Consider the following 22775-nt stretch of genomic DNA (forward strand, 5'->3'; position numbering starts at 1 on the left):
TCACACACTCATGGATGCTGACAGGGAAGTGACTGCAGCAGTTTCCCATAACTTTCTGACTTGAAATACCCCAAAAAAGCTACAAAATGGTCAGCTGGGTCAGTTCAGGGAGTGAACTCCCAACCTCTCCAAGTCCCAAAGCTTTTCCACAGCAGCATCCAGCCAAGCCCATTCTCCTGTACCAGTGACATCCAGAGGAACTCAAGCAACCCCAAGCTAAAACTGGAATAAACTCCACCAGCAACCTCAAGTGAGAGGCTGAGCCACGAGCAGCAAACCCATCTCAAACACAGTTCAAGTCAAAAGGAAATAACCACATTTCAATTTGTATTTCTGATTTCTGTTTTTAATCACACCAGCCTCTTCTGAGCACTCATTTCTAAAATAAACCCCACACTCCCCAAGTCACTTCATAAGTGAAGGGGTTTTAGGCAGATTCAAATGAAACAAAAATTTGCATTTTGGAGCTCAGGTTAGAAGAAAACTGCTGTTCTCAACTGTGCTTTGTGAGGATCAGAAGGAACAAGTGACTCCACAGCCTCACTCAGAAAGAAAAACCAGAAAGTCTGTGCAGGAAGTGGGAAATGGAGCAGCAATTCCAGCAGCAATTCCAGCAGGGAATAGCTCCATGTGCCACAGCATTTGGGGAAAAACACAAGCTGAGAGTGTATTCCAAAATACTGCCCAAAACACTTTGCAGGGGCTGTTTTCTCTCTCCTGTGAAGTGAGGTTTTCCTGCAGATTCTCAGTGTGTGATCTCAGAATCAGGGATTACTGATGCACACTTAACTTCCAGTCAGAACTGCTGCAATTATTTCATTTCCCTTCAGCCACTACTGGTAACACCCAAATCTTTGCTGTTTTCTCTCTCACAGTGGGGTCACATTTCCCTCAGCATTAACTGGCTCCACCAACTCCCACTGTAACTGTCCAACTCCAGGACAGGCATTTCCACCCAGGACAAAACCCTGCTCATAAAGCTGTCATTCAACTTCAGGTGCTTAAATCATGCTCATTTGAGGACCTTAAAGCTCTAATAATTACAGGCAGTAACATTGAAGAACAATCCATTATTTGCCTGAAGGAGACCCAGAATCAATACAAGGCACATGTTAATAAAAGCTGGGATGGACACAGGGAATTGCAAACCCCACGGTGCTGCTGATGCCTTCAAAGGGAAGGTGGAGTTGCTGCAGTAAATATTAGCCCTGCTGAGGCCAATTTACTTATTTAGCATTTTCTAGCTGATGAATCTCAGTCTCAAAGCTCTCAGCTTGTGTTACACAGTTTAACCAAGTTTACAAACTCTCCTGTGAGGATAATTATTTCTGTTGGTCTCGAGCACCCTGTGAGTGCTGGGTTCAGATGAAATTGCTCCCACAGCTGTGACCCTCCTGCACGTGGCAGGGGCCAAAATCCCTGTCTGCACCCCCAATCCACACCGTGGGTGTTTTGGGTTAAAGGAAACAAAGAGCTCATCCACAGCCCAGGTGTCTCTGTGCCTGTCCTGCTGCAGCACGTGACAGATGTAACTGGAATAAATCCTGGAATGTTTTCCTAATGGTGACAGCTTCTCACAGATCATTATAAGCAGATTCAAATGTAACAGAGACAAAAATCTAACTGTGATAAAATCAGGAAAACACTCAGAATTTACAAGCACAGTAAGGGCAGGGCCATAACTGGGTCCAAAGGAAAGTTTTGGATCCCATTCTGACAGAGTGGTGGCCAAGTCCCACCAGTAAAGCTCCAGTTGTGGGAGTATTTCCTCCAAAGCTGAGCTGCCTCAAGACTCATGGGCCAAAACCTTCTTAAAGAAAGCTCAGTAAATTTTAGGAGAACATGAAATGGCTCCCAGTGAATACATCCTTAGGAATGAAGGGACTAAGGAGCTGCAGAGCAGGAATGCACTCTCTGCATTGGGCAGTGCAAACACTGACCTGAAGTTAAGGTCAACAGCAAAAGCATCTGAACAAGACCCTGATGCCCCCATCACTGCCCAGGCTGCCCCTGCAGACATTCCTCTGTCCCTGCCTGTCCAGCCACACTCAGAAATCACTGTCCCAAAGGTCCCGTGCCACCTCTGCCCATGAGCCAACAGCTGCACCTGGCCCATTCCATTCCTTACACTCCTTTTCCTGCCCTGCTCTGCAAGGCTCCAGCTCCCCTGCTGCCCCCTGAGCTGGAAGGAACAAGGATCATGGGGATTTGGGGGCTGTGCCCACCTAACACTTACCTGCTCTCCCCCCACTGCTCATCCCAGTGTTCAACTGCTCAGGAAATGACTGAAGTGAGAACAAAATAATTCCCTGCAACAAACCTTCCATGCCTCAAGCCCCTGTCCTGACACCACAGGATTATTGGGATTTTTTTTCTATTATCTTGTGGAAACAACCTGCCTCTTGCAAGCCAAAAGAGCTCTGGGAGAGCTTCCCTGCCTTGTCCTGCCTCTCCTCCTCTTTCCCACCAGCAATGCCACCTCTGCTCCCTCAAAACCTACAAGAAGCATCAAAATCAGTTCCCAAGGACAAGTGTTTTGGGAAAGAGGAGTGTAGGAGCTGAAGAAAAGACAATTCCAGACACCCTGACTAGGACAGACAGGCCTGTGCATCTGTCCTGGCACTGGAGAAGTCCCAGCTCTGCCACCCCTGAGTTCCACAAGCCACAGCTATTCCTAGACCTCCTTCTAAATAATGAGGTGGTTCCTCACAAAGTCCAAGTGGTGCAACAGGAACACTCAAAGCTTCCTACAGGTCTGGCTTTTGTGGGCTAAGTGAGAAGGACACCAAGCAATGCAATGGTGACAGATAACCAGGTGTATCACACAACAAAGGCAGGGAAGTTGTTTGGTTTGCTCCAAGGTGACATCTTCAGGAAACTGAAACCACTGACTCGTTTGGGGAATACTCAGAACACGTTTTTAGTGATGTGAGAAGGCAAGGGAAGGCCACACATCCCTGGCAATGATTCCCAGAGGTTCTCCTGCCCTGGGGTGTGGGTGGTTAATGGCAGCGGTGACCCGGGGGAGGTCAGTGTCACTCAGGGTGCAGGTGGCTGTTAGCAGGGTTATGCACGTGCCAGGAGCTACTGCAGGGCTGCTTCCTGCACTGAGTTAGTGGGTGAGTCACCTCCACCCCCCCCCCCAGGCAATTAGTGCAGGGTGATAACGAAGGGGCAGGTACTGTACCTGGTGATGGGCAGGTCGAGGCCCCGCTGCAAACTGAGGAAAGGCGGGAGAAACAAACACAAAAGGAAAGGCACAAAGAGTCAGAAACACCACAACGAACCAAAATGTCACACTCTATGCAAAATAAACCCACAGAAAATAAAATAACAACGACACGGTCGAAAGCTTTGCTGCAGGACAGCGACACACAGGGGCTGAGGTGTCACGATGGACATTGCTGTGGGCACTGTGCTGGGAGCTGGACAAACGGCCAGAGCTGCCCCTAAAGGCACTCAGGGATGCAGGCAACCCTTATCCTGCCTGGGAGGAACACATCAAACCAAAAACCAACTGCAAACGAGCAGCAGTGGAGATTCTGAACTGTTGGAACTGGAGTCAATGGTCAGAGCAGCTGGGCTGGAGCTGCTCCGGGGCTTTGGGGGAGCAGAGGATGGAGCCCCATGGCTGGGAAGAGCCAGGGAGGAACAGGGACATCACAGACAGGGACATCCCAGCATGGGGACATCCCAGCACAGGGACACCTCTGTAAAGGGACACTTCTGCATGGGGACACCCCTGCACAGGGACATTTCTACACAGGGACATCCCTGTAGGGGACACCCCTGCACAGGGACATCCCAGCACATGGACATCCCAGCACGGGGAATCCTGCACAGGGATGTCCCTGCCAAGGGACATTTCTGCATGGGGACATCCCAGACAGGGACACCTCTGTAAAGGGACATCCCTGCACGGGGACATTTCTGCACAGGGACATTTCTGCACAGGGACATTTCTGCACAGGGACATCCCAGACAGGGATATCCTGCACAGGGACATCCCTGTAAAGGGACATTTCTGCACGGGGACATCCCAAACAGGGACACCTCTGTAAAGGGACATTCCTGCACGGGGACATTTCTACACAGGGACATCCCTGCACGGGGACATCCCTGAGAGGCAAAGAGCAGCCACTCCTGGCATGTCCACCCCTGCCACTGCATTTCCAGCTAACTCCTCCACTGGGGTCACAGCAAAGCCCCTGTAAGGACTGGCATGTGTCACCTCTCTGAGAGCCAAGGCCCAGCCCAGGCAGTGCAGCCTGGCTGGAGAACAGGAGGTTCTGGGTCCCAGCCCTGAGCTCAGGCCAGTGAATCATCTCCCACTCACTTGGGCCACAAGCAGAGGAAAAGAACCCCAATTTAACATGCTCAGCTGACATTAAAAGCATTTCCCAAGAAGGAACTGATTGTTAAAATAGAAATAAAAATGAATGCAAGAAATGGAAAATATAAATAAAGATGACAAGGTACCCACTTCCAGAGCTGAGTTAGGTGTTGAAACCCATAATTGTCAGTGTTAGAGCAGAGCTCCACCATGAGAGCAGGGAATTCTACTGAGAAGAGCTCCAATGATGAACTGCAGTGACCACAGCTACAGCCACAGTGGATTTTAGCCACCACGTGCCCCTGCTGTGATGGCTCAGCACAGCCACCTCTGCTCACTCAGGGGCTCATTGTGGTTCACTCTCTGCCTCACAACAGTGGATCAAAACTGGGTAATTAGTGACTTTCTTAATAAGTTTATTTTCTATATGGAAAAGTGGGCCTGGGTTCACTTGCAGCCCTTACAGCTCCTCTAACACCAACATGAAGCAAAGCATAAATACTGACTGGTCCATTTGATCTTTTCCTTATAAACACTTAAATTGCCTAGATTTAAAGATTTCCAAGAAGTACTCTGCTAATCCTGGTGTTTATATATTCCTTCTACCTTCACATCATGGTGGCACTTGGTGACACTTGGATGAAAGTCATAAAACCCTTCAGAAATGAGTAAATATGGACACACAGACTGATCCTGGGACAAGAGTTTATTAAGAATGACCTGCACTGGTTCACCAAATAGTTTTCTCACCCTGGAAAATTCTCCCTAAGCCTTACAATGAAGGATAAAAAAGCAAAGCATGGTCACCTTGTGGAACTACAAAGCTGTAATTTCTATTTTAATGAAACAGGAGGACTCAGAGCCTCTTGGCATTCTCCCAGTGGCTCTGTGGATGAGGAGAAACAGGTACCTGGATGAGTCTCCAGAGATTAAAGCACTTCAAGTCCTTATTTCCCCAAAGAATTTCCCCTAAACCAGCTCAAGTATCTTGTGTTTGGAAAAAGGGACTAAAGGTACCCTGGAAGGGCTGAGCCTTTCCATAGGGCTGCACATTCTGTGTTAGACACCAATGAAAGAAAACAGCCAAAAAGAGAATGTTGGGATGCAGAAACCTTGTACTGCTTCACTTCAGGGCCAAGGCACCTCTCTCATCCCTGTTGCACAGAAAAGATTTGTTCTCACTGCACCTAAAACAAGAGCTGGAAGTTTATATCTGAAGAAGCCAAAGTTTATTCCATGGTGGAAAGTAATGTGTGTTACAAGAAATAAAATAAAAGCTCCAAGTTAGTGAAAAATGCCCTCATCTATTTTGCACTGGTCACCACTGGCTCTTGATTTTAAATTTTTTTTTAATAATTCTGTTTGATAGGAATTATTCCTGTTAATAGCTGTAAGCAACAGAACAAACTGTAGTAGTCACTGCTGGCTTAAAAGAGACACTTTGGGTTGTTTTTTCTCTGTTTGATGAAGACAGTAGATAGGAAAACCTTATAAATCCTGGGTCCAACCTCCCTGCCCCATGGCCCCCTCCCTACAGTGCTGCCCACTGCTCCATGGACACAGCAAAGTTCTCTCCCTGCAGATGTTGGGCTGGCACACCTCACCCCTCCTGGAGTGCTCCAGCACCCTCTCTTTTTCTGGAAAAGTCTTAAAACGGGACAGTTTGTGTTAAGATGGGGGCTGGCATGGCCAAGAGCTCCTGGGGAATTTTCAGCAGTGCTGAAGGACCCGGATTTTGTTTTCCTTGCCCAGCTGAAGCTTTGCAATTCCAGCCGTGGGAGCAAACACGGATTGCAAAGGCAGCTGTGCTGGGGGGAACAGAAAAACCTGAGCTCTGCACCCCCAAAGGCCTGAGCTCTGCACCCCCAAGGGCCTGAGCTCTGCACCCCCAAGGGCCTGAGCTCTGCACCCCCAAGGGCCTGAGCTCTGCACCCCCAAGGGCTCCTGGATGCAGAGCAGGATGGAGGAAGCTCTGGCTCGAGGGAGGGGCTGGATCAACCCTGCCTGCCCACTCAGCTGTGCCAGGGCACAACAGGAACCCAGGGATGGCACAGCCACCCTGCCACCCTCCTCATCCCCTCCTCACCCTCCCCTCACCACCAAATGGGTTAAAAAATAAACTGAAAAAAATAATAATTAAATTACAAAGAAATAAATCAAGCGAAGAACCAAATGCAGGAGTAGCTCAGGCCTGGGCTGGTCTTGCATTTGCTTTGGGGTGGGAGGTGGAATGAGATGTGATGGGTGGGAGCAGCTTTTAGTCATGGGGTGAGATGGGCACTAGCAGAGCACATGGCAAAACCTGCACACAGGAGAGCTCAGAACAATACAAACAAGGTGCAGATAAATTCTTCCCTGGACCTCCTCAGTTACGGGGCCAAAACACTAAAAATTTAACATTTACTGGCCAAATTTCCTGCAGATTCTCTCTCTGCTGAGTGACAAAGCCCAGGGGGGCCTGGTCTCTGTCCTACCCCAGGTCAGACCCCTCTGTAATTCAGCTTTGGTCCCTTGTGGCACCACCTCACCTGGCAGAGGCTGCCACGGCAGCTCGTGCTTTCAGCAAAGAAGCAAACCCAGTGCATTTCTGTAGCCAACAAAAAAGGATGTGGTAAAAATATATATATAATAAAGAAAGGAAGAAGAAATCAAAACAGGGCCGTGGGCACAATTGCCTGCAAGAAGGAGTACAGTTTGTTATATTGCTTACAATGCAGTATTTTATCCAGCCTCTTCCAGCCAGGGACCTGTAAACCGGACTCTGTTCCAAAACCTTCCTCCTCTTCCAGTTTTCTGTGCAATGTATTGGCACTGTTCTGCTGGGCTGTCAAAAAAACTGGTTTAGAGATGCAGCTCTTCAGTCAAGTTTTTGCTCCAGTTCTAACCATACCAGCTTAGTTGTGCTTTGCAACAATTAAAGATGATTATACTTACTGAGGAAAGAATTTTAGCAGCAGTGTCCTGCATTACTGATCAGAATGGGGCACTGAGGACAAACTCCCAGCTGTGCACATCAAAGAACTTCAAAGTCAGCATTACCTGGCTCCTTCATCAGCAGAGGTTGAGGGGCCTCAGAACAAACCCTGGCCTGTCCTGGAGGGGAAACCTCCAGAGCTGGGCAAGTGCCCAGTGATGTTGCAGGTTTGGGGATCCTTGCCCTGGGTTTATCTGTATTTATAACTGTTCTGTGGACAAAATCCTCTGTCTCAGAGGCCTCAGTTTGCTCCAGGAGCGTTTGCCTTACTCTAAAGAGAGAAGAGTGCAGGGAAGGCACCAGGGGGTTATGGGCATCCTGACACAGAGGGGCAGGAGGTGCAGGATTGCTGCTCCTCAGCTGACAGAGCCCTGGGATGTGCTGATGGGAAGCCACCATGCCTCCAGAAGCTGGGCAAAGCCTCTGATGCCCTAGGAGGGTCTTCTAACATCATGTGGAGCTGTGCTACAAGCAGAGAATCCCCAGAAAGTGCCTGGTGTGGGGAACTGAAGTCCTACAACAGCAGAGCAGTATCACAATAAACACCCACCCCCAAAAACCAGACTGTGAAGGATGATCAAACCTAAAGCTGGATGAAAAAGGGGCTCAGCACAAAAAGATCTGAGTACACAGAAGCTCTAGGTTACATGTGAGCACCTCCAGGGTTAGAACTGATTGGTGGCACTGATTTGGGAGCAAAGCCCAGAGGCCACTGGAGAACGAGTGCTGCTGCAGAGAACTGCTTGTGTTTGATCTTGGTCTATCCCTGCACAAAACACATCCTTAAAGAAAAAATAAAAAGGAAAAAAAGAAAGAAGAAAAGAGAAAGATTCTGGCAATGAACCTGAACTCTATAATGAAGTGAACCTGAAAGCAACTAGGCTAAAAATAAATGGTATTATTTAAAGGTAGATGAGAATCCCTCCATCGCTTCTTTAGGAACTTCAGAAGGAAAATTATCCTACCAGGACAGTGTCTGAAAAACTCAACCAAGGTTTGCCATTCAGGATGTGCTTCCAGGTCAGTAAAATGGGCTTTGCAGAGAACCAGCCCCGTGCTCCAGACACACACAGACAGAGAAACACACGAGCAAGGAGGAGAGAGCAGGAGGAGGCAGCGGGGGCTCCTTACCGGCGAGCGGGTCTGAGGCTGAGTGTTCATTGTTTGAGGGGCTTGAGGGTACACCAGCGTGGTGGGAGCTGCATTCTGTCCTGAGGGATAAGGAGCCTGCCAGGGAACAAGAAAAGCCAAGTGAGTGGATCCAATGATTCATCCCAAAAAGCAGGAAAAGAACTGGAAGGACTGACATTGAGATTAAGATGAAAAGATTGCAAGAGAGAAACCATCCCTGTTGAGGAGCAATTCATCAACACTGCCTCTCCTGGGAGCAGCTTGTAGATCCACTAGTAGCTCCACTGGTAAGTAACAGCTCCATTAGTAATTATTAGTTAGAATTTACTACAATTTTATAAGTCAGAGTTTGCTACTATTCATCACCTGAGCTTCCCAAGTGCTGAAGTGGGAAACAACCCAGGAGACACATGACAGTGTCACCAAAACCCTGTGTGTCCAAAGGCCTGGCCACCTGTCTCCAAAAGCCTCCCCTGAACCAGCTTCCAAGGACAGCCAGACCTGTAGACAATGCCAATAAATCCTCCAAAATCAGGCAAACAGCAAGAAACAACCTTGAGTGTGTTGAACAGAAGCTGCTGCTGCATTAATGCATTTCCAATGCAATAATGGAACAGCCCAAAATCATCCCAGATGGAAGGCAGGCCATGGCTACAGGCTCTGCACATTTTTCCTACTTGCACCCATTTCCATGGGCTGTAACATTTATCCCAGCAGATGCTCACCCCAAGTGTTATTTGCCCAAAGTAACAATAAACTGGAGCTCTGGAGCTCTGCTGATGACGCATTTTAATGAGACATTTAGAAATAACTTTTCAGAGTGCCTTTTTCCTTATTCTTTTTGAACAAAACCAGTATAATTTACATTATAATTTTAAAAAATCATTTATTATTGTAATGGCACAAAAACCAGCCACCAGCCTGCAACAGCCTTTGCTCTGAAGAACCACAGGATGGTGGAATTGGTAATGTTGGAAAAAGTCTCTGAGATCTTCAAGTCCAACTGTTCCCCAGCACTGGCAAGGCCACCACTAAACCATGTCCCCAAGGGCCACACATCTTTTAAATCCCCCAGGGATGGGGACTCCACCACTGCCCTGTGCCAGGGCTGGACAGCCCTTTCCATGCAGGAATTTTCCCAATATCCCAATAATGTAACTTTGAGCTGTTCCCTCTGCTCCTGTCCCTGATCCCTGGAGCACAGCCTGATCCCCCTGGCTGTCCCCTCCTGTCAGGAGCTGTGCAGAGCCACAAGGGCCCCCTGAGCCTCCTTTGCTCCAGGCTGAGCCCCCCCAGCTCCCTCAGCCTCTCCTGGGGCTCCTTCCCAGCTCTGCTCCCATCCCTGGACACGCTCCAGCCCCTCCAGGTCCTTCCTGAACTGAGGTCCCAGAGCTGCCCCAGGAGTGGAGATGCCCCAGAAGTGCCAGCACAGGGGCACAGTTTGCATTGTCTCTTTTTTTCTGCTTTTCCATCCCTGGACTAATCACTTGCTGATTCAAGTGCAACACAAGGTAAATGAAAATATAGTTCAGGAACAATCCAACCAGGGATTCCCTGGTCTCGAGGAGAAAAATAAAAAAAGGAAAAATACAACAAATACAACCAACATCCCTTCCAAAAACATGGTAGAGGGGATGAGGGGAACAAGCACAGCCCAAAAATAGCCCCATCCCAAAACCCAACTGCTGCAACACCTATTCCTACTCTGGGACCACAGTGGATCTGCTTTTTAAAAAGCAAAACTCAGACACGACTCCACAGACACGTGAGGACACTGCTCCTACCACACAACTTAACTAGGCAGGACCTTCTGGTAGCTTCTGCCTCATTTTCACAGCTTCTTGGGTCACAATGATGATAAATGTGAGTCTCCAAGTACAGCACCAGGCCTTTCCTGTGATCCAGGACACCAAACACACTGGGCAGGGTATTTAGCTGGACAGTGTTGTTCTGGAGGAGTTTATACAATGCAGCAGCACAGCCTCTGGTTCAGAGCAATGGAATGCTTTGTTCAGCTCCCTCCTCTCAAATGCTTTGTCCTGTCCCTCCTCTCCAGGAGCTCCCTGATCCAACCCACTCCAGCCAGCCCTTCCCTCCCTTTTCACCATTACAAAACCTAATTAATGTAAACAACTACATGGAAAGAAGCCTTCTATTTCATTTTTTTTTTGAGATGTCAGATAGCATCAACTCTTTTCCCCTTTTACTTGATGAGTGATTCTGCTGGAGCTGGTGGTGTCAGTGTCATTCCAGAATGAATAACCCAAGGCTAAGGAGAAGTGGGGAAACTCTTCACCCACAACCTGGAGAAGTTCTCCTCCCTTTGTAGCATTTTGCTGCTGACTTTCTGCACCTGGCATCTCTGCCCAAGGTGAGATTAAAGCTTTTTCCACAGGTCCAGATGCTGCTGTTCCTATCATGGAATGGTTCCATGGAAGAGTTTGGGTTGGAGGGATTTTAATCATCCTCATCCAGTGCCACCCCTGCCATGGCAGGGACACCTCCCACTGTCCCAGCTGCTCCCAGCCCTGTCCAGCCTGGCCTTGGGCACTGCCAGGGATCCAGGGGCAGCCCCAGCTGCTCTGGGCACCTGTGCCAGGGCCTCATCCCCTCACAGGGAAGGATTTCCTCCTAATATCCAACCTAGACCTACTCTCTTTTAGTTTAAAGCCATTCTCCCTGGTATCTCTCCCAGCAGCCAGCAGTGAGCACACCGGCAGGGGACTGTAGCTGCATTTCTCTTCACAGGGAAAAGCAAGGCACAACTTCCCAAAGATTTTCTCAACCTCAGAGAAAAAAACCCCAATTCTTATCTCATTTACTGCCCCTGTGTTTTAAACAAATAAAATACATTGAAGAAAATTATTTACCTAAAAGAATTTAATTAGATTCTCGTGTGTTTTAATTCATTAACCAATTAAATCCATGTATGTGTCAGAACTATCAGCTAACAGTCAGGAAATTCTGTACAGTTAAGTTAAATTAAATGCTTGAACAAGTTCAGTTCAAATGTAGTGTAATATAGTATAATAAAGTAATTAATTAGCCTTCTGATATCTGATATCAATGGAGTCAGATGTGTCATTTCTCCCTGCCACAGGGGTTGCTCAGTTTTACTACAGGTGACTGTGCTGGGAAATATTATAAATAAATGATAGCAATAAATGCACCAGTTGATCACTGGCTCCTTGTGCCTCCAGCTCCACAGGAGATGAGACCTCATTTCAAAGTGCTGCTCCCACAGCACCTCAGCACCAAGAGAAGCAAATAACTACTATTCTTCCCCATCTTTAGGCTCATGAAAACATTTTCTTCAGGCTTAAACTGCCTGTGACAGAGCAGAGCTCTGCTATGACTCCCAAAGGTGAGTCAGTCATCTGATTCTGCCCCAAAGTCTGTACCCACCTCCAAAACAGCCCCCATCTTCTTTTAATCACCCAAGCCAAAGGAAATGTGAGAGAAAAGGAGCACAGCTGTCACTAAGCCTAAAAATCCTCTGAGTTTTAGCAGCAAAACTTTAAAAGAGGTGTTTGGAAACACAGTGCCAAAGGCATTTCACTGGTGACACATCACTTCTGACACTGTGACACAATCCAGGGTTAAACTCACTTTAGCATTTAAACCCTACCAGAACGAGCACAGCATGAAGGTATAAACAAAGAAAACATACAAAGGCTTAACCAGAGGCCAGAGCAGGGTTTTTGCCATGAAGGTGTCATCAACCAAGGCAGCTTTGGACAGATGACCCCCACAAGTGAGGAACAAGTGCAACACAAATCCCACTGAAGACCACAAACATCAGCTAAATAAATATGTTTTACAACTATTACACAAGACAAATGCCTCTGCTCCACATGTTTCCACCCAGAGGGATGTTGCCTTAACTGATATTTGTGTTAAAACCATAACAAGGGGAAGAAAAGGGAGGGAAAAGTGGTTTATAAATTTCTGCAGGTATTAACTTCACATGGGCTGTGGGAGCCTAAATAAACTATCAAAGATCCAACAGAATAAATCACAGCACTCTGCTGCTTTTCATACACATCAGCTGATTAAAGCATTGCATCTATTCATCTGCCAAAGGACTTTTTTCTGTGCCAAGCAGCTAAATGGGTACAGAAAGTGATGTGGTCACGTGCAGCCACACAGGGCTCCGTGCACCGGGGCTGGACTGAGGGAATGAAGAGATCAGCGAGGAAATGCTCCAAAAATCCCCTAAATAAACCCCCACAGAAGGGAAGGCAGGGAAGCAAGGATTGCTCTGCAGACAAATGTTGGTTCTGAAGCATCTGAAGGCTGGATTGAATCCCTGAAGTTCCAATAACTGCTGGGAGAGGACAGAGCGCTGCTGAGCTGCTCCACTTCAAGACTGAGCAATTTGCTTCCCTTAAAGCTCTCACCTTCCTGATTTTATGTTTCAGCTGGGGCTGTTCAGGGGAGGAAGGTGATAATAGCTGAGTGTTTATGTATTCCCACAACTTGCTGGGAAAATCCTTTCTCTGGACTCTTTCCACCTCAAGCTGCTGCCTGTGCTAAGCAAGGAAAAATAATCACTATCAACAAAACAACTGAAAAAAGTTATTCTTAGCTCAGGCCCGAGCTGGTTAATAAACACTGAGCCTGCAGTGTAACATGACTCCCTTGGGACTGCCTGTCCTGGGAATAAACAGGCAAAGTACACACATCAGGCTCAAAAGAGCTGAGTCACCCAGCTCTGCCTCTGGAAAAATCTTTTGGGAACAAAACCCTTCCAGCCCCAGGCAGAAAAGTGTCACTTGCTGAGCTCTGTGACTGGCTTGGCTGGGAAGGGGTTAATCCCTGTGGCAGATTCCCGAATCCTCCCGGCTCAGGGAAGGCTGCTGGGTCTAAATTTACTGAACTTACACACGAGGAGGAGAACTGGACCCGCAGCTCCAGCACATGACCGTGACTCAGGAGCTGCGCGGCCCTGCCAGCGCCGTGACCTTGGCAGGGAGGAAACCTCTCAATCCCCAGTCCCAAACCTCCAAATCCCCCAGTCCCAAACCTCCAAATCCCCCAGTCAATCCCCCAGTCCCAAACCTCTCAATCCCCAGTCCCAAACCTCTCAAAATCCCCAGTCCCAAACCTCCAAATTCCCCAGTCCCAAACCTCTCAATCCCCAGTCAATCCCCCAGTCCCAAACCTCTCAATCCCCCAGTCCCAAACCTCTCAATCCCCCAGTCCCAAACCTCTCAATCCCCTTTTTTAACAACCAGACTTGGTTTTCCTTCCAGCTGCTGAACAATTTTCGTTGAGGAAAACCAGAAAGGGAGCAAGCAGAGCGGCTGTGTTGATGCCCCAGCCTTTGAGGCTGCTTTTGCAGAGTTTTCCCCTGGGTCACTGGCCTGGACAGCAGGAATTTGGCCTCAGACACAGGTGAAGAAATCCCCCACAGCAGCAGAAACCTCACTTCAGTCAAAGTGTGGACTGCTGGTGACAGCAAGGATGTGGCTTTTAATTGTGAATCATCATTTCTTTATGGAGCTGGGCTGGCTCTGCCCTCCCACAGCCCCAAATCCAATCACTGTGACAACTCAATCACTGCAACCCAAACAACTGCAACCCTCCAACGAGGGAAATCTCTGGGCATTCAGCTCTGGGAAAGTAAGAGGATTATAATTTAAACCCTGGCTCTTCATTTCTCCCTAATGAACTCCCTGCAGGCAGTGCAGGCTGCAACAGCAGCTCCTCAGGCTGCCCCTCCTCACTCACACCCAGCACCTTGATTTCCCCCAAGCTTTGGTTTCTTCATGCCCTGGTTCTGAGCAAGGTGCATCAGCACAAACTCAGTGCCAGGGGAAGGGGCTTTCCTGGCCTCCCCACAGGCAGCTGCTCCCCTTCCTGCCAAAATGCACAGAACATCTGAAGACTGAAGGTTCCAGGGAGATCTCACTTTGGATCTGATGTGAAAAGCTGTGTTAGTGATGGCAGAGAGAACAGCCCCAGCCAGAGCATCCCAGCAGAGCCCAAATCTCCTCCTCCCACAGACACTGGCCAATGACAGGAGGCTCCTCTCCCACCCAGGGGCTGCCTTGGGAACTCCAGCAGCAGCCAGGGAAGCTCCTGCCCTCCCTGTCCCCCTTGCCACGCTCCCAGGGGCTGCAGCAGAGATCACTGAGCACAAGACAGAGCAGCTTTTGACCTAAAATCAGTATTTAGGGACAAAATAAACCACTCTGTAGCTATGCCACCGAGCTCTGGAGATGCCAGGATCTCAGGTACTTCCAGCATCTGGCCACAAACAGGGCACTGCTCACTCCTGCACACACCTGACTGTCACCATTATCTTGGCAACCACATAACCTCACTTTTTTTCCTCCCTGGTGTGCTCTGCACTCAGCAGAACAGGCTTGGAAGCTGCTGGCAGGAAAAAGAGTATCTGTAACAAACAGATGCAGCTCATCTGCAAATATTACAGATGATGGTGGAGAAACCTGAGTTATTAAATTTATTCATTTCAGCCTTTTTTCTACAGCATCCCTTCAAATAATGCATAAAGCATATTCTGCCACTATTCCTGTGAACTATTCCAGCTTTAAAAATAGCACAACAAATGATTAAACCACTAAACAAGGACAATTCCCTCTAAATGCTCCCAGTTTCCCTTTCATTATTACAATGATATTTCAATGATCATCACACACACTCTCAGATGCCTCTGCTTGAACACAAGTCCCCACTCACAGCCATGTGTTCAAATATGCAGTTTTAGGTACCCATCACACCAGGGATGCCACATTTTTTAAGCAGCTCATTTGCAAATTATCCAGAATTACTGAAATCAGCTCATCCTCACCAGGGCAATGCTGCAAAACAAAAATATGCAGCAGTTCTACTCTGCTGCCTCTCTAAGCCAGGGCTGCTCCCCTGCAGGGTGCAGCAGCCCCTGAGAAACGCTGCTTTTCCTGCATCTATTGGTATATAAGAGCTGGAATATTCAAAGCCCCATTAAAATCACTGACAAAAGGACTAGAACTCTTCTCTGACACCAAACAAACTGTGCAGATGAAGAGCTCCACATAAAGACCAGAATGAACACAATTCAGTGCAAACACTGCTCCTGATGGAGGGGCTGGGATGGCACCAGGGTGGGACTTGGTCCAAATCCCTGCACACTGGATTTACTGGGGGGTTTTGAGCTTTGGATTTGGGTGGAGGCACATAATAAACAGGAACTGTGACTGTTCAGTGAGTTTATTTAAATATGTAGGCTTTTTCTAAAGCTATTTCCTCAAAAGGACTCAGATCAGGTGTTTTGCCTGATTTTAGGACTTGAACAAATTGCAGACAAGTAGAAAATGCAGAGAAGAAGTAGCTGGCACCCTCACTGCCCTTCTCCTGACAAGTCCACTGGTTTAGTCCCTCTTTTTCCATAAGCCCAGCCTTGAGGGAATTCCCCTTGTTGGTAAACATGAACATTTTAGTGGAAGGTGTCCATGCCCCTGGCAGGGGGTGGAACAAGATGAGCTTTAAGGTCCCTCCCAGACAAACCCAGTCTGGGATTCTGTGATTAAGCTCAGCCTTTAAAAGGATAAAAATATCCTGAGCCAGGAGGAATTAGTCCTCTCTGTCCCCTTTTTCCTCTGCAGGAGTTTGTCTCAGGATCCATCACCTGGGTCATTACCTGCACAGCCAAATTTGTAACAATCTTTTTTATGGCTTTACATCTTTTCACCCCACACATCTGAGTAGGCAAAGGAGGAAGGCACAGGGAAACTGAGCCCCAGGTAACACCCACAGAGCTACAGGCACTTTTCCTACTCAATGTGGGTAATGAGATTGTCTCCAAGGCAAGATGGTGAAGGAACACAGTCTGCTGTGCCCTGGACAAGGACTCTGTGCCAGGGACCACAGAGACACAAAATGCACATTCCTGACCTGTTGGAATGAGTCCTGAGGAGCCACCCCAGGGCTGGAGCCCCTCTGCTCTGGAGCCAGGCTGGGAGAGCTGGCAGTGTGCACCTTGAGAAGGCTCCATGGACACCTCAGAGCCCCTGCCAGGGCCTAAAGGGGCTCCGGGAGAGCTGGAGAGGGACTGGGGACAAGGGAAGGAGGGACAGGACACAGGGAATGGCTCCCACTGCCAGAGGGCAGGGCTGGATGGGATATTGGGAATTAGGAATTGTTCCCTGTGAGAGTGGGCAGGCCCTGGCACAGGTGCCCAGAGCAGCTGGGGCTGCCCCTGGATCCCTGGAGGTGCCCAAGGCCAGGCTGGACACTGGGGTTGGAGTAGCCTGGGACAGTGGGAGGTGTGGGACTGGATGAGCTTTAAGGTCCCTTTAAGGTCCCTCCAGCCCAAACCATTCTGGGTTTCAGTGATTTTCTCCTCAGCTCCACTGGCTGTTTGTGTCCCTCAGCAGTGCAAGGACAAACAGAACCCCCAGCCTGAGGGAGGACAGAATCCTCCTCCCCTTCCCAGGCACTGCTCCAGCCCACACTGACCTCCAGCCACAGCACAGGAACCTGCAGTGTAAGTCCAAAGCAGTGATTGTGAGCCATGGGGGTGCACAGGGGTCCTGCTGGTGGCTGCTCCCTCCCAAAGCCATTTTTAAATCCATCAGCATGGAGTCTGCTGCTACTGAAAGTGTGAGGCCATGGATAATGTCACAGCAAAACATTCCAGAACATCTGGAAACTCTGCCATGGCTTCATGTGGCTCCTCCCTGAGGCTGAACTGCCAGGCTCTGCCCTGGCTGCAGCACCTGGCTCACAGCCTGGGGTGATCTGCTAATGACCATTATGGAAATTAAGTAAATTGGCATTTTCTGTAATAAAGGCACTCAAAAATAGGGAGTGTATGTGTGTGCTGAGGGCAGAAGTCCCAGCATCCCCATTGCTGCAAGCAGAGCTGGGACTGTCTGCAGAAACCCCCTTGAGCTCACAGAGTGCCTGTTCTATAAAACTGCCTCCCATTTTAACAAAACAGACTTGGAGGACAACACTTGTTCCCAGGAACACAACCCCAAGCAGCCAAGAGCCTATTCCACATCAGCAGCTTTGCAGCTTTCCTCCTATTTTCTTCCCAAAGCCAACAAGAAGCCCCAAAAATGTGTTCTCTGATATCTCAGAGGATGCTGCCACCCTTGGAGACACTCAGAGCCCAAGGGGAGGTGCCCAGAGTTCTCTCTCCAGCTGATCCAGCTCAGAGCAGGCCCCTGCACCTGGTGATCCCAGGTCTCCCAACCTTCAGCTCTGGGAGGGCAGCAATCAGATAAAATATCAAAGTTTTGCTCAATTCCACTATAACTCCATATAAAGTGTCTGAATTTGCACCAAGTTAAAACAAGTTAATAAATCCTGGCTTTCCAATGGCACCATAAGGAGGGATCTGTGGGGAACACGGGCACAGCCCTTCCAGGCTGCAGAGAGTGGAATTAGGGCTCCAACACCTCTGTTGGTTCAATGGAAAGCAGCACAAGGAGGGTTCAGCTGGCAGGAGAACCAGGCTGTTTATGGATTCAAAGCCTCACCTCTGGAATGTGGCCTCCCTGCTGCAGGTTCAATGGCTCCAGAGGTTATTCCTCTGTTTCCCAGTCTGACACCACAGCTAACAGTGGACTACAGGGCTGCATCTCCCTGGTTTCTCTGACTGCAGGGATATTTTATACCCTCTATGCTCACAAAACACAGGCTGTGTAAAGCCCTGACTTTTGTGCTGACTCTGGTGCTTCACTGAACACATGGTGTTTGTTTAAAAACTCTGTATTTTCTGGAGCATGCAAGAAAACATCCATTAAATTGCATGGAACAGAAGGTACTGTTACAGAAGGAATTCCAGAATTGAAGTTATTAAATGCAAGAAAATGGCAAATTGCCTCATATTGTTTTGTCTTCTTATATTATGAATAAAAATGTGGCTCAACAAGTGGCTAAGTCTGAAAAGCACCAAAATAAAGCCCAGGGCACGTGACTGTGAGAACAGAAAATACATGGGGAAGAGTCCTGAAGAGAGGGATCTGGAGAACTTTGAAACAGCTACAGAGAAGTTCAATTTTCTATTAGAAATGCTGCTTTATTCCACCCCAAACCAAGTTGCTGGCAAGTTTAGAAGTGCTTTTGATTCCCAATAATCTGACAGGCCAAACAAAGGCGCTTCCGCTCAGCAGCAGCAGCAGCCAGGATGGGCCGTGGGGCCAAGACACCCACAGAGAGCTCTCCCTTCCAAAGGCCCTGCCTGGCCAGGGTGGAAGGGCCAGGCACACTCAGAGCCAGGGCACGGCTGCTCCAGAGAGGAAAAGCTCAAACAGCAGCAGGAAAACATTTCCCTCCCCACTGGGCAAACCAGAGTGCCTGGAGAGGGATTAAACACCTCTGAGAGCAGGAATTCCTCACAGTGCCAGGACAAGGAGAAGGCTCCCACTGCCAGAGGAAGGGATGGATGGGGTGGTGGAATGGAATCCTTCCCTGGCAGGGTGGGCAGGCCCTGGCACAGGTGCCCAGAGCAGCTGGGGCTGCCCCTGGATCCCCTGCAGTGCCCAAGGCCAGGCTGGACAGGGCTTGGAGCAGCCTGGGATAGGGGAAGGTGTCCCTGCCATGGCAGGGGCGGCACTGGATGAGATTCAAATCCTTCCCAACTCAAACCATCCTGGGATTCTGTAACAGGATTCTATGAGGCAGATGAGGGGTGGGTCTAAAGCCAGGCCTAGTGTGGAGGGATAGAATGCAAGGGAATAGTGCAGAAGGGGTCTCACACCTGAGGAGTTGCAGCTGTACTAACACTAAAGATCAGGAACAGCCCTGCCCTTAATACAGCACAGCTGTGTCCGAGAAGGAGACAAGTGCTACAAAAGAGTGGATTGGCTGGTGGTGAGGAGAGTTGGAGTTTGTTGGCTGTGCTGTAAAGAAGAAGGAGGAGTCAGTGCTGTGAGGAGCTGCCCATGAGAAATCACCCAGAAGATATGGAAGATTCACAATAAGGTCCCAACTAGAGTCAGTATTTGTGCTGTAATCTTTTCTTTGCACATGTACAAGATAAAATTGTGATGGCTCTTCCTTTCCTTCCTAGAAAAAAAGGCTCTTTCTGTCCTTCTTGAGTGCACAAATACTAAAACTAATTCATACATCCCTCCTATGTTGCACCTTATGAAAGCCAACTGCTTCCAAGGTTAAATAATTAAAATAAACAGTGTTAATCTGCATTTGAAACTACATTATGCCTTCCAACTCTCCCTTCCTGCAGCTCTTACCCCCAGATGCTGCCCAAATTAGAAGACACCCATGAAGCCCAGCATCCCCATACAAAAGCCCCCTGAAGACCAAAGGCACTGAGACACAAGACATGTTTGATGTTTCCAGCCAGACTTGCCCAGACTTAATGAGTTAAAAAGCACAGTAATGAACCAAAAATAATGAAATACATTCTCAGAGGAAATATTCCCAGCATTATTAAGCCAATCAAAAACCTCCTAATCCTATTACAAACCAGAGGGTTCAGCTGCACTTCCAGCAGGTCTTGAACACAAAGGCCAAAAGAAGATTACACTCCTGGATTTATCAGCTATTAAATAACTCACAGTTTCAAATCTCCACCTGCAGTCATATAATTCTGCAAGCCTGGAATTTGCAAAATGCATTGGAAATGTGCTGGGATGAAGCCTGACCCGGATGTACAGAAGGAAGCACAAGGAAAGAAGGGAGAATAAAAATTTTTTTCTGACTAGTCAGAAAAAAACCCATTACTAAATATTAATCTGGTTATTTAGGTAGGTTTACTGTTCACACTGTCAGGAGTTGAGTTGTTTAAATTTGCCTTATTCTCATTATCTGGAATGGACCTCAGACCCAAGAAACGAATCTGCTGCTTGGAGGAGCAGCACAAACAGGCAACATTTTCCCTCAGCTGGTCCAGCACCAACTTCTTCATTTATACAAGGAGAGTTTAACCTTTCAATCTGTGTCTACATCACAAATAAACTCCCTGACTGACAACCGTAAGAGTTCTGGGATTCTGGGTGGGTTTAACCAGCAGGGAATTGGTGATAACAGCTCCTTACACAGAACAAGGAGGTTCCTACACAGGGAAGTTCTCTGGGGGAAGAGCTCCCTGCAAAGCTTAGAGATCAACTCGGATCAAGGGATCCACAGTGATGCTCCTGAACACAGAAAGTGATGGACAGGGAGTTTATCTGAATGAGCCAATAAAACTGGGAGCCCCTTGTGCCCCAGGGGCACAGGAAGTTCATTATCTGGTTTTATGCTGATTATTTCCTTCTAGCAAAGCACATGTGGATCTAAATAATGAGGAATCATGGATCTGGAAGGGACCCACAGGGATCAAATCCAAGCCCTGGCCCTGCACAGACACCCCAACAATCCCAGCCTGTCCAAACCCTCTGGAGCTCTGGCAGCCCCAGGGCTGGGAGCATTCCCTGGGGAGCCTGGGCAGTGCCCAGCACCCTCTGGGGAAGAGCCTTTCCTGATCTCCATCCAGCCTGACACAGCTCCAGCCCTTCCCTGGGGTCCTCTCATTGAGTTCAATGTGTAGCAACCAGACTCCAAAGGCAGCTGCCTCCAACACAGAAAGAGAACAAGGAGTGACAATCCCCACATCCCAGGGCACCTGACTGACCCCAGGGCAGCTGCCTCCAACACAGAAAGAGAACAAGGAGTGACAATCCCCACATCCCAGGGCACCTGACTGACCCCAGGGTACCAATGGGTGAGGTTACAATTAAATTACATCCCTCCTTCTGTTACAATCCCTTAATAAACATTCCTTAATTAAAAGCATCTCAAATGGGGCTGCAGAAGATGGAAGCAGTGAATACACATCATGGTTCTAACAGGATTATTCCAGCTCCTGTAGAAAGGATCCAAGATCATAAAAGAGGGGCTTGGGGATTGCCTAATAAACATGCCACAGATGGCAGGCAGACTTGCTTCCTGGCACACATTCCCAGACCTGAAGGTACTAAGGAATGTCTCCCTGCTATTACAAACACTAATTCAACGATGGTGACATTTTTGAGGAGCAGAATGAGACCACAAAACTCTCTTCACTTCAGGCACAGAACCAGATGGTAACAAGTTTCAGCTGGTACAATCTGTTCTGGATTTAAATCAGCCACCTAAAAGTCAAGGTCTCCGTGCACCGAGATCCAGAGAATTCAGCCCTCCTGCTCTTCTGTTCACTTGGGTGTATCTCAACCTTCTCAGGAGCAGGTGAGGGATGGTCACAACTACAGCAGCTGCAGAGGAATGTCCCCATCAGTGCTGTGGGATCCTCTGCTCCCTGGAGCTCCAGCATTCCAGCCCATCCCAGGAGGCAGCCGTGGGCAGGCAGCACCAATCTGCTCAGTGCACAGCGTGTTCTTAATGAGAGCTGAAGCTATCCCTGCCTAGAGAGGAAATTCCTGGCAATTTGTTCCAAGTGTGGTCACTTGATGCTTCCAAACTGAGGGCCTGGACTAAGAGAATCCCTCAGCATCCCACTGGAGCCTGCAGTTCTAAAGCTGAGGCAGAGAAAGCCAAGAGTCTTCTCCAAACCATTCACCCTCACATGCCAGAACCCTACTGCACTTGTTCCTTGGGATCCTCCAAAACACCCCCAGGTCATAGGGGGATGAAACTGCCTCCTCCTGGTGCCCTAAGCTCTGCACACTGCCTCTGGAGGAGCCCTCTCCTCCTCTGTTCACTCCTTGGACAGAGGGACGCTCCTTCCTGCTGCTCCCAGCCCAGCTGCCCTGGCAGTGCTCTGCTTTGCCATTATCCCATCCATCAGGGTCAGGCACTGCAATGAGGCAGATTCACAGCCTTTCAGCTGCTCTCTGTTAGGGGCTCTGGGAATGCTCTCAGCCTGCTCTGGATTCTCCATCCATCATGGGATGGTGCCTGACTGTCAATCCAGGCCCTACCTGAGCTCTGCATAACCTGCTCTGGGAGCCACATCCAAGGAGGAGCTGCTCTGCTCCTTTCCCAATGGTTTCTGCTTTCCTCCCCACACTGAGAAAAGGAATTGTGTCAACCCAGCCCCTTCTGCAGCCTCAAGCCAGGAGCAGAGGCAGAGGGGCCGTGCCCCTCCTCTTCCTGTCAGAATGAGGGAAAAACACGCAAAACCCAACAGGAATATGAAATTTTATGTGCTTGGGGCCACATCTGGCCATAACATCACTGCAGCAGCATGTGCTGCACACTCCCCTGTGCCAGAGCTCAGCACTATGACTTCAAGGCCCTGGAATTTGGGAAGCAGAGATGCTGCCTGTTGCTGCAAAGATGGGGGTGTGGGACTGCTGCACGTGGCTGCCAAGGCCTCCTCACTGTGCTCACAAACTAATCCTGAAGGGCAGCAAAGTGCTGGAGGTGTCCCTTGGGAAAACC

The 22775-nt window shown here is 48.7% G+C and overlaps 1 protein-coding gene across 13 annotated transcripts in view; it reads right to left on the reverse strand.

Annotated features, from left to right (window-relative positions):
- Positions 1 to 22775, reverse strand: part of EIF4G3 (eukaryotic translation initiation factor 4 gamma 3) — a 147957-nt gene that overhangs the window by 70918 nt on the left and 54264 nt on the right. For 6 of the 13 annotated variants that reach the window (XM_071449270.1, XM_071449264.1, XM_071449265.1 and 3 more), the window contains 2 exons: positions 8439 to 8534; positions 3188 to 3220 (listed from right to left, as the gene is read on the reverse strand). In XM_071449270.1, coding sequence (XP_071305371.1) covers positions 3188 to 3220; positions 8439 to 8534 — 129 coding nt within the window. Of the gene's footprint in view, positions 1 to 3187; positions 3221 to 7043; positions 7062 to 8438; positions 8535 to 22775 lie in introns of those variants that run through there. The other 7 variants (XM_071449272.1, XM_071449271.1, XM_071449267.1 and 4 more) reach the window with 2 other exon arrangements.

This window comes from Agelaius tricolor, unplaced genomic scaffold (assembly GCF_023055355.1).
Source record: "Agelaius tricolor isolate 1412-34295 unplaced genomic scaffold, bAgeTri1.0.p SCAF_28, whole genome shotgun sequence".
In the NCBI taxonomy this organism is placed as follows: Eukaryota; Metazoa; Chordata; class Aves; order Passeriformes; family Icteridae; genus Agelaius; species Agelaius tricolor.